At 53.8% G+C, this 9,966-nt stretch overlaps 1 protein-coding gene across 4 annotated transcripts; it reads right to left on the bottom strand.

Annotated features, from left to right (window-relative positions):
• Positions 1-3,837: 3,837 nt before the first annotated feature.
• LOC129395206 (melanoma-associated antigen 9) lies at positions 3,838-9,657 on the bottom strand. Of its 4 annotated transcripts, none has more exons than XM_055106124.2 (4): positions 9,544-9,657; positions 5,732-5,818; positions 5,505-5,573; positions 3,838-5,429 (listed from the first exon to the last, which is right to left on the bottom strand). In XM_055106124.2, the coding sequence occupies exon 4, from the start codon at positions 5,362-5,364 to the stop codon at positions 4,417-4,419; it is 948 nt and encodes a 315-aa protein (XP_054962099.1). In that variant the 5' UTR covers positions 5,365-5,429; positions 5,505-5,573; positions 5,732-5,818; positions 9,544-9,657; the 3' UTR covers positions 3,838-4,416. The 4 variants fall into 4 exon arrangements, with proteins under 4 accessions (XP_054962099.1, XP_054962100.1, XP_054962097.1 ...); XM_055106125.2 differs by lacking the exon at positions 9,544-9,657 and adding an exon at positions 8,990-9,104; XM_055106122.2 differs by lacking the exon at positions 9,544-9,657 and adding an exon at positions 6,580-7,991.
• Between the last annotated feature and the right edge of the window lie 309 nt (positions 9,658-9,966).

Genomic DNA, 9,966 nt, shown 5'->3' with positions numbered 1-9,966 from the left:
GTATCTTTTTAAAATCTATAATGGAATGTGATTCAAAATATAACAAAGGAAATATCTGTAAAGTCCTTAAGTATTTTTAAAATAAACAACACATTTTTACTAATCCATGTTTAAAAAAATTCTTGAGGAAAGTTAGAAAATATTTTCAAATAAATAAAAATGGAAATGTGATGTTTTAAAATATCTGCAATTTAGCTAAAATGTGCCTAGGGGACATTTTATGTACTGAAATGTTTATATTAGAAAGTAATAAAAGACTCAAATATGTATATTTTGATCTCAAATAGCTAGAAAAGAAAAAGGAAATTAAACCTAAGGTGAGCAAAACGATGGGGATAATATAGACAAGAAGAGAAAAATTAATGAAATTGAGATTTCAGAAATTTTAGAAAAACAGTAAATAATACTGATGGAATCAAAAGTTAGATCTTTAAGTAGATCAGACAAGCCGAAAGGCCCGAAGTCAATCTGAGAAATTTAAAACACATGGGTTTGGGCCAGGTGCGGTGGTTCAAGCCTGTAATCCCAGTACTTTTTGAGGCAGAAGCAGGCAGATCTGTTGAGGCCAGGAGTTCAAGACCAGCCTGGCCAAGATGGTGAAACCCTGTCTCTACTAAAAATACAAAAATTAGCCAGGCGTGCGGTGCATGCCTCTAATACCAGCTATTCGGGAGACTGAGGTACGAAAATGGCTTGAGCCTGGGAGGCAGGGATTGCAGTGAGCTGTGATCTTGCCACTGCACTCCAGCTTGGGCAACAGAGTGAGTCTCTGTCTCACAAAACAAAGCCAAACCCCAGAAAACGTGGTTTTGGAGAAGCAACAGCTTTGAACACAGCTAGAAGTAGAGGGCACTTTACAGAAACTATTAACTGTTGTGACAACAACAATGTTTCTTAGAGAAGTTTCTGAGAAGACCAGATTTGCCTTGAAATGCTCAACGTGTCTGCTATGTTACAGATGCTTTCAAACGTATTAACCCAGGGGTCCCCAACACCCCCGGCCATGGATAGGAACTGGGCTGCACAGCAGGAAGTGAGTGGTTGGGCAAGCAGGTGAAGCTGAACTCCACCTCCTGTCACGTCAGTGGCGACATTAGATTCTCATAGGAGCGGGAACCCTATTGTGAACTGCACACGTGAGGGGTCTAGGTTTTGCGTTCCTGATGAGAATCTAACGCTTGATGATCTGTTACTGTCTCCCATCACCCCCAGATGGGACCATCTATTTGCAGGAAAACAAGCTCAGGGCTCCCACTGATTCTGCATGATGGTGAGTATGCAATAATAATAGAAATAAAGTGCGCAATAAATGTAATGTGCTTGAATCATCTTGAAACAATGCCCCACCCCCACCCCGTGCTCATGGAAAAATTGTCTTCCAGAAACCGGTCCCTGGTGCCAGGAAGGGTGGGGATCACTGCATTAACCCATCTAATTTGAAGAGGATCCTGTAAGGTTAGCATGGAGAGTTCACCTTCTACACTCCATAGCATTTTCTGCACTTCCCTTTGCCACACCATCTATCAGCTCAGGAAGCTGAGGATTTCCTCCTTCCATCTGATGCAGGGGCAGAATCTTACCCATCATCTCTGCTACCCTCCATATGACTGTTCTTACCTGAACACCTGTGTAGGTGCCACTAGTCACGCTGAAAGCCGGCATGTTCCTGGGGACAGATGCCAGACAGGAAGCAGTGAAAGGCTGGTTAAATATTCTTTTGAAACTCCAGCTGGCATGTTCGCCATGGGACCATTTTTCCCCTCCTGGGAGGAGCCCAGGGTTTGTAAGAATTCAGCTTCATGAAATGGCTGCTCCTCTTCTACCTCTTAGGAGGGGAATTTCTGAGCACCATCCGTCTGTTTGCGTGTTCTGTCCCCAGCTTCAGATAACAAACTCAATAAAATCCTACTACAAATATGCAACTGACTGCGAAAATACTCTCTCAATCCTGGGGGCTGTAACCCAACCAGGAGCTTATGGGTCAAATTGGACTCTTCTCACAGCCCACTGGGAATACACAGAGTAGAATTCTCCCGGGGAGGGAGGACCAAGTGTCTAAAGTCACCGTCCAGAATGGTTGCGGCTGTGGGACTGGACTAAGGGCGAGCCGTGCGCGAACCAGGGGACTACTTCGAGGGCTAGGAATGCTCCATGTTGCAGGAAGGGCAGGGGGGTCTGCCCAGCCTCCAGGGGGAGGCAACAGTGAAGAGCAAGCAGTAGGTCAGGTCGCAGAGTCAGAAAGGAGGAAACATGATAGTGACCGGGGAAGGGCACTGTGACACGGGAACGTGCTGATGCCAGACAGAAGTGCTGATTATGTATTCGTCCCTTGTGCCCAGGAAAGAGAAGATCAAAGATGTGGATGAGCATTTGTAGGCGCTCCTACAACCTGTTGCATAGTAGGTGCTCAACAGGCAGCACCCAGCAGACAGTTCCCAGGGGACCCCCGGCATGCCATCCCCAAATTGTATTTGATGCTCATTGTCACCTTCTTTAGGCCTGCATTTAGTACCTTGGCCTCAGGGTCCTTCTTTTTGTTGCTTGAGAGACATGATGCATTGCTGAGAAGAGAAATGAAGTGCCAGTGAGGAGGTCTGCCTCCGGCTCAGGGCAGTGGGAACAGCACGGGCTCTAGAGGAATTCAGATCAGGGATCCGGTTCCAGCTCTGTTCCTTACTAGCCACCTGATCCTGGGAAATACCCAAGTTCTGTGAGCCTCTGGTTCTTCATCTGTGAAGCAGGTATGATGAGGCCCTTCCACTAGGACGGTTAGAGTGTGTGCAATGTAAGTGAAGCATCTGGCTCAGGGCCTGGCATTAAGTTAGAAGTTTAAGGAATGGCGGATGGCTGTCATATCTAATACTATTTGACCCTAGACCCTAGCACTCTGGGATTTCGTAAATGTTGTTGTTCTCCAAGACTTACCAGAGAATATACAGCTCAGTAGGACATGGGATAATCAGCCCCAACAGGAAGTTTCGTCAATAAAATTAAGTATTTCCTCTTAGCGAATGTGCTTCAAAATTTGGGTGTGCTGGAGTCTTGCGCAGCTGAATGCAGCTCAAAGCTCCTAGAATTTGAATCGAGGATCAACTCCTTTCCTCTCTCCCACCTGCTTTTGGATCCAAGACTGTGTTTTCACTTATTTTGTTAACACTCGAAATCTAGCCTTTGCTCACAATTGGTCAAATCCCACCTGAGATAACTTGATTAGAATGCCTTTTAAATACGATCAACTCTGGCTCTCCCAGACAGGCAGAAAAGCACCTGGCCAATGACTTCTGGGCTTCCCTTCTGGGAGATTCACCCTCATCTTGCAGGAAACCCTTGCAGATGATAGGTATCCATCACCTAGCCCCTGCACTGTGTTCAAGCGCACCGAGACAAGAGCGCGGGACGATTTCCTTCTATTCCTGCCCCAGGTGGAGACTCTTCTCTGTTCATCCACTATCCAAAAGGAACTGCTGAGCAGTCGTCCATTCCAGGCCTTTCTCTCATCCTCTGAGAATCTGGCTCTGGCACCACCCAGCTTCAATAGAATTACCTCCCCCAGAAGGAACTGCAGTTTCCCAAAGCCCAAAGGGCCCTGGCTCAGGGCATATACACTCGACTGCTGTCATCTAGAGCCCCAAACCCTCACCCATGTTTTATTTTCCTCTAGTTCTTAGAGGACATGGCACCACCTTAATTTTAGGATTGTAGCCCCTAGACTTCACCACCCTATGGCAAAGGGGTGGGTCTGGCTTACCGAGCATCTCTACTACTAACCCAGGGTGTTCCGAATAACAGATGTTCAGTGCATGTTTGAAGAAAAAATGAGCCAGTGAACAGGAAAAATTATTCTTTCAATTTTTATTTCTCTTACATGCTCAAAGAAGCCAAGCAAATCCAGGTATACATGTATATATTTTAATTTTACAGGAGAGAGAAAGAGGTATAAGGCAAGAATTAACTACATTTTCATTTCACTATTTCTTTATGAGCTCTATGTTGCTGCTAAGTTCAAGTTTCAAAAAAATTATTAATTCCTCTGCTATGTTATCTTGTCCCAATTCACAAAATAACAGGGATTTCCCCATGTGACTCAAAAGCAAGAATCTTACTCCTAAATAACATAAACAGCAATATGTGTGACTACTGTCATTCATTAACTTCGATGGTGAAGTTCATTAAACTGACCATTAAAAGAACATTTGAACAATTCCAAAAGGGAGCAAGGATAAATCTCCAAATCACCCAATAGACAAGGAACCCAGAGATGACATACAGTGTGCTCACTTCCACCCACTGCCACTGAGAACACTGATTGCTCTCTTCAAACACAGAGTGAAGAACGGGCCTCATGTCACATGGGGCAGGGCAGCTGCTGGATGGGGCCCTGACCCCACAAACTTTGGCCCCGGCTGCGGCTGGTGCTCAGACTCCCTCTTGCTCCTCTCCCAAAACCTCTTCATAAAGGGATGGGTAGCAAATGGGCTCTCTTGCATTGAGCATGACCAAATAATTTATGACCTTCTCATAGCTGGTTTCAGCGTGGGCCTTGGAACCCCACAGGAACTCGTAGTGCGCAGGATCACTGCCGGGCACCTGCCGGTACTCCAGGTAGTTTTCCTGCACCCAATCTTGGGTGAGCAGCTTCCTGGGCTCCCCATAGAAAATGTGCTCCTTCCCAACATACACCCCCATCACACTCAACGCTTCCCAGATAACCTCTTCAGGGGCGCAGTTGTCTTTGGTTAGGATCACACCCAGGATAATGATCAGGAGGGCGGCCTTGGGCATGCTATGACCATCACCCAGCATGCTATCGCACGAGAGGCCAAGAGCAGTGACAAGGATGTAGGAGTGGCCGGCGGGGTCCACCTCCTTCACATCAGTGCCAAAGATCACCTGCATGAATTCGGAGGCTTTGCCGAAGATCACAGGAAAGTAGCGCTTGTAATTTTTGATGACGCTCTCCAGCATTTCCGCCTTTGTGACCGGCTCCTTGACTCGATATTTGTGGAGCAGGAAATGAACCAACTCAGCCACCTTCAATTTCAGTGCTTCTTGGAACATGAACTCCAGCTGAGCTGGGTCGACCGAGGGGCTTGGCTCTTCCTCTTCTTGACTGCTGGAGCCCTCATCGAATTGGCTCCATAAAGTGTAGTAGACGGAAAAGGAGGAGGAAGCGCCTCCCTGAGGACTCTGGGGAGGACTTGATGACCCAGAAGCAGACACCTCCTCCTCCTCGCTGTCAGAGGAGGAGGTAGTCTCCTGCTCCTCGCCTGTGGGTTCCTGTGCACCCATCAGGCCCAAGTCCTCTCCTTGGGCTTCAAGGTCTTCATCAGGCTTGCGGTGCGGACTCCTCTGCGCGAGAGACATGATGACTCTGGTCAGGGCAGCAGTCAGGAGCGTGGGCAGGAGCTGGGCGATGGAGACCCACAGGCCTGGGGAGAGAGGGAGTGTGTGAGAGACTTCAGCTGAGAACCGAACCTTGGAGGTTCTAACAAAGGCTGACTTACAGGTCTTCGTCAGTGCTGCTCTGGGGCCTCTTGGGGCTCCTGTCCTCCTGGTTAGCCTGTCCCGAGAACCTGAAGGAGGAAGTGAGAGGGCTACTCAGCGTGCAGCTAGCCTGCAGAGATCAAGGCTCTATGAGTGACAGTAGGGCGAATGGGGCCAGGTGCTATGGGGTCCCATGTGTGCTGGGGCAGGTGGGGCCCTTGGTGCACATTCAGGGTGAACACTTCACCTTCACTGCTGACACTGCCTGGGTCTCCTCTGCTCTGCGACCTGAGGACACTGTCTCAGACCAAGGCCTGCCGGCTTCCTGGAGCTCCTGGAAGAGGAATCGAGGGGCCCTTAGGCTGCAGACTGCAGGCAGAGCCCCGGTCCCTCAGTGCTGTCAAGAGGGCGGGCTGGACACTCTTGAGTTCCACACACTTTTGGGGTGGATGGTCCCCTCTGCGCTCACTCAGGGCCCTGACCTTTCTCCTGGCAGGGACTGGACTCTACTCCTCTACTTGCCTGAGAGTCTCTCAGATCAAGAGCTCACATCCCTGATATGGAACAGAAGGACATGCCCCAACCAACATCTGCCCACACCTGCCCAGGGTTTCCTCGGAAGTACAGTAAGAGATGTCTAAATTCAATGGGGTCCATGTGTCCTGGGGTGAGGATACTGCCTGGTCCTCATCTTGATGCCTGCAGGGTCTGGAACCCTCCCTCTGTTGACCTGAGGCCCTATCTCCAGGAGACACCTGAAGAGGAAGTGAGGGGAGTCCATCCACCCAGCGGCTTCCCTCAGCTGACACAAGGGGCAGGGTGGGGCTAGGTCCTCTGTGTTTGGTGAGTGGGGTTCCCTCAGTCTGCACCTGGACTCCTGGCAGGGCCTGGGACCCTCCCTCTGCTGACGTGAGTGCAGCCCCCTCAGACCAAGGCCAGCCCTCCCTGACACCAGTGATCCCAGGATAAAGGAGGGACCTCAGCAGACAGCCCTGCCCGGGCTCTCTAGGGTGACAGTAGGGGCAGGGCAAACTCTCTTGATCTGAGAGTTTCTCTGGCCTGGAGGTACCCTCGATCCTCCCTTAGGTTCCTCACCTGGACTGCTCTCCAATCCTGGGACCACTGTGTCTGTCGAACACAGGGCCTCCCTGTTTTGTCCACACACCCTCTTGAGAACAAAGTCCTCACCTCCCTGAGATCCAGAAACAGAGGTGAGGAGGCCCCACATATGTCACCCCTGCGTGGGGTGTCCGGGGCTGACCCCACCAGCTGAACCCTTCAGGTATGAGGTGGGTGTTCCAAAGTCCTCCTGTGGGTTATTCATCTTTACTCCTGCTGGGGCTTCTACTTCCTCGACCCCCAAACCCTTGAGATGAGCAGACATCTCCCTTTACACCAACGCCTCATCCCCCTGAGGGTTCCTCAACTTCCTGCCGTGGTACAAATGAGCTTGCCACTTAGCACCATCCTTGATCAGGCCCCCCGCCCCCGCCCCCAGATTTAAGAACAGAGTTCACCTAGACTCTGTGGGGTGGCTTCTTTCTGCGTTGGGGGTACCTCCATTCCTCATGAAGGGGGCACACCTTGGGTCCTGCTGATCCTGGGAGTCCTCCTTCTACTGACCAGGTGTGGAGCCCTCTGTTGAATCTCTCAGTGCCCCCGGGATCAAGGTACTCACCTCCCTGAGACCTCTCACCCCCAGTCACGTGGGAGAAATGAGAGCATGCCTCATGCCATTCCTGCCTGGGGCCACCTGGGGCTGAGAACAGGTGACACCAGTGTCTGTGAGGTCCTTTCTTTTTTGAGAGCGTGGAGGTACCTTCTTACCTTCAATCCTCACCAAACTTCCTCCCCGTCACTCCTGGAAGACCCTGGATTCCACCCTGTGCTGACCAGGTGTGGCTCCCTCTGCCGAGCTGAGGAAACCCCTCGGACCCAGGCCCCCACCTCCCTGAGACCCGGGAGGCAGAAGTGAGGGGCCACCTCATGGTCACTCATGCATGAGATACCCAAGGCTGACCAAAGGAGCAGGTTCCAGGGGGCCTCGTCGGTCTGGGTGTCCTCTAGGTATTCATATTTGCTTCTGACAGAATCTGGCCCCTTCCATTTTGCTGAACCAGAGATGAGTCTTGCAGACCAAGGCCAATTTCTCCCTTAGACCCTCTTTGAGAAAGTGTGTGTTGGGGGTGGAGGGGGCACTTCCCTTCCTCACCGTCCTGCCTGGGGCCTCCCAAGACTGACGGCAGGGGCAGGTTTCCTAGGTCTGGGATGAGAGGTCTGGTGAATCCTTCCTCAGGCCTCTGGGACTCCTCCTTCTGCTCACCTGAGGCCCCACTCCTCATACCACAGCCCTGTTCCCATTGACACCCGATCCCACCAGCCACAATGCACCACATGCGGCCACCGTGCCCGGGATCGCCCAGGCCAAGATCCCCACTGAGCTGGACTCCGGGGTCCCCTCTGTCCTCCGTCTTGTTCCTTCCCTGGTCTCCTAGAGGGCTGGGCCCCACCCCTCTGCGGACCTGAGTCTCTATCTGTCGGATTCCCGAGGCTGAATGAGGAGGGGCCTCGGTCTCAGATAGGGGCGGGGTGGGCCCCTTGTCCTGGGGTATTGGGTCCCCTCAGGCCTCCCTTGTCTCCCAGCAGGACCTGGGCCCTCCCTCTGTTCTCCCGCGGCCACGCTAACGATACCAAGCCCCTTCCCTCGGTCAGCCCAGGATGCAGATATCAGGATCCGCTTGCCTGACCGCCATGCCCGGAACTTCCCAGGGTCCACTGCAGGGGCAGTGACTCCCTCTATGGGGCCTCAGCCCTCCCTCAGGGTCCTGGCCCTGATGCCTGGCAGAGCCTGGCCCCTGCCCTCTCTTAACCAGTCCTGCCCTGGTCACACCAAGCTCTGACCCAGAGTCCCCTGGGGCTTAAGCGGTGGGGTGGCGAAGGGTGGCCCACAGCCTGAGAAGTCCGCCCCCGGGGTGGTTCAGGGCTGGCAGCAGGGGTGCTGCTGGATTATTTGGGGCCCTCTATCTGGGGTGGGGGCGTCCTCAGTCCTCCCTCAGCGTCTCATCTTGCCTCCTCACAGAGCCTGGGCCCGCTTCCCTCTGCCGATCTTCAGCCACCACTCAGGACCAAGCCCTTGCTACTCTCTGACCCCCAGTGCCCAAGTCAGAGGCCTTACATCCGGGCACCCGGAGCTTCCCTGGGTTGACAGCAGGAGCCGAACCGGATTCTGCCACGGGAGACTTGGGGGTGGGGTGGAGTGGGGGGGGGGTGAGGATGGAGGTGGGGAACCTGAGGCTGTAGGTCATGGTGGTGGTGGCTGGGTTAGGGGTGTGGAGGCGTTCAGCCCTCCCTCAGGGTTCTGACCTTGATGCCAGTCAGAGCCTGGGCCCAGCCTGATAAGCCCGACCCCGCGGGGTGGTCCAGGGCTGGCACAGGGGTGCTGCTGTATTATTTGGGGTCCTCTATCTGGGGCGGGGGAGTCTTGAGTCCTCCCTCAGGGTCTCACCTTGCCTCCTCACAGAGCCTGGGCCCGCTTCCCTCCGCCGATATCGACCCGCCCCTCACAGCGAGGCCCCAGCTACTCTCTGAGCCCCAGTGTGGGAGTCACTGGCCGTACATCCGGGCACCTGGGGCTTCCCTGGGTTGACAACAGGGGCGGAACCAGATTCTGCCGCGGGAGAGTTGGGAGGTGGGGTGGAGTTTGGGGTGGGGTGGGGTGGGGTGGGGTGTAGAGTGGAGCTGCGGATGGGGCTGGGGAACCTGGGGCTGTAGGTCATGGTTGGGTTGGGGGGGCCCAGCCCTCCCTCAGGGTCCTGACCGTGATGCCCGGCAGAGCCTGGGCCCTGCCCTCTCCTAACCAGCCCTGCCCTGGTCACACCAAGCTCTCACTCCAGAGTGCCCAGCAGCTTGAGCGGCGGAGGGAGGGGGTCGGCCCAGCCTCACAAGTCAGCCCCAGATCGGCCCCCGGGTGGTCCAGGGCTGGGAGCAGAGACGGCACTTGGTTCTTTCGGGTCCTCTATCTGGGGTGGGGGCATCCTCAGTCTTCCCTCAGCACCTCACCTTGACTCCTCACAGAGCCTCGGCCCGCTTCCCTCCACCGGCGTCAAGCCGCCCCTCAGAAGGAGGCCTCTCCCTTCTCTCTGACCCCAGTGCGCGCGTCAGTGACGTCACATCCGGCCCCCAAGCCTGGGGCTTCCCTGGGTTGCCAGTAGGGGCTGAACCGGGTTCTGGCGGAGTAGGGGTGGGGATGGGGATAGGGGCCCTCAGTCATCCCTCAGGGGGTCCCGACCTTGATGCCTGGGTCTCGATCCCCATCCTCTGCCCATTGGGTCTGCTCCTCTCGGACCAAGTCTCTGACTCCCAGTCACATGAGGTGGCAGTGAGGGGAGGGGTGCGGTCAGGGTGACAACATTGCCAGGGTCTCCCAGGGCTGACAGGAAGGGCTGAGCTGGATTCTGTGGCCCCTCTATGTGGGGAGGGTGG

Source organism: Pan paniscus, chromosome X (assembly GCF_029289425.2).
Source record: "Pan paniscus chromosome X, NHGRI_mPanPan1-v2.0_pri, whole genome shotgun sequence".
NCBI classification, from domain to species: domain Eukaryota; kingdom Metazoa; phylum Chordata; class Mammalia; order Primates; family Hominidae; genus Pan; species Pan paniscus.
Note: the sequence above shows the minus strand (reverse complement) of the source record. Positions and strands in the feature narration are given on the sequence as shown.

Excerpts from the sequence above, each read along its gene's own strand:
- LOC129395206 (XM_055106124.2), bottom strand. The coding sequence starts at position 5,364 with ATGTCTCTCGCGCAGAGGAGTCCGCACCGCAAGCCTGATGAAGACCTT.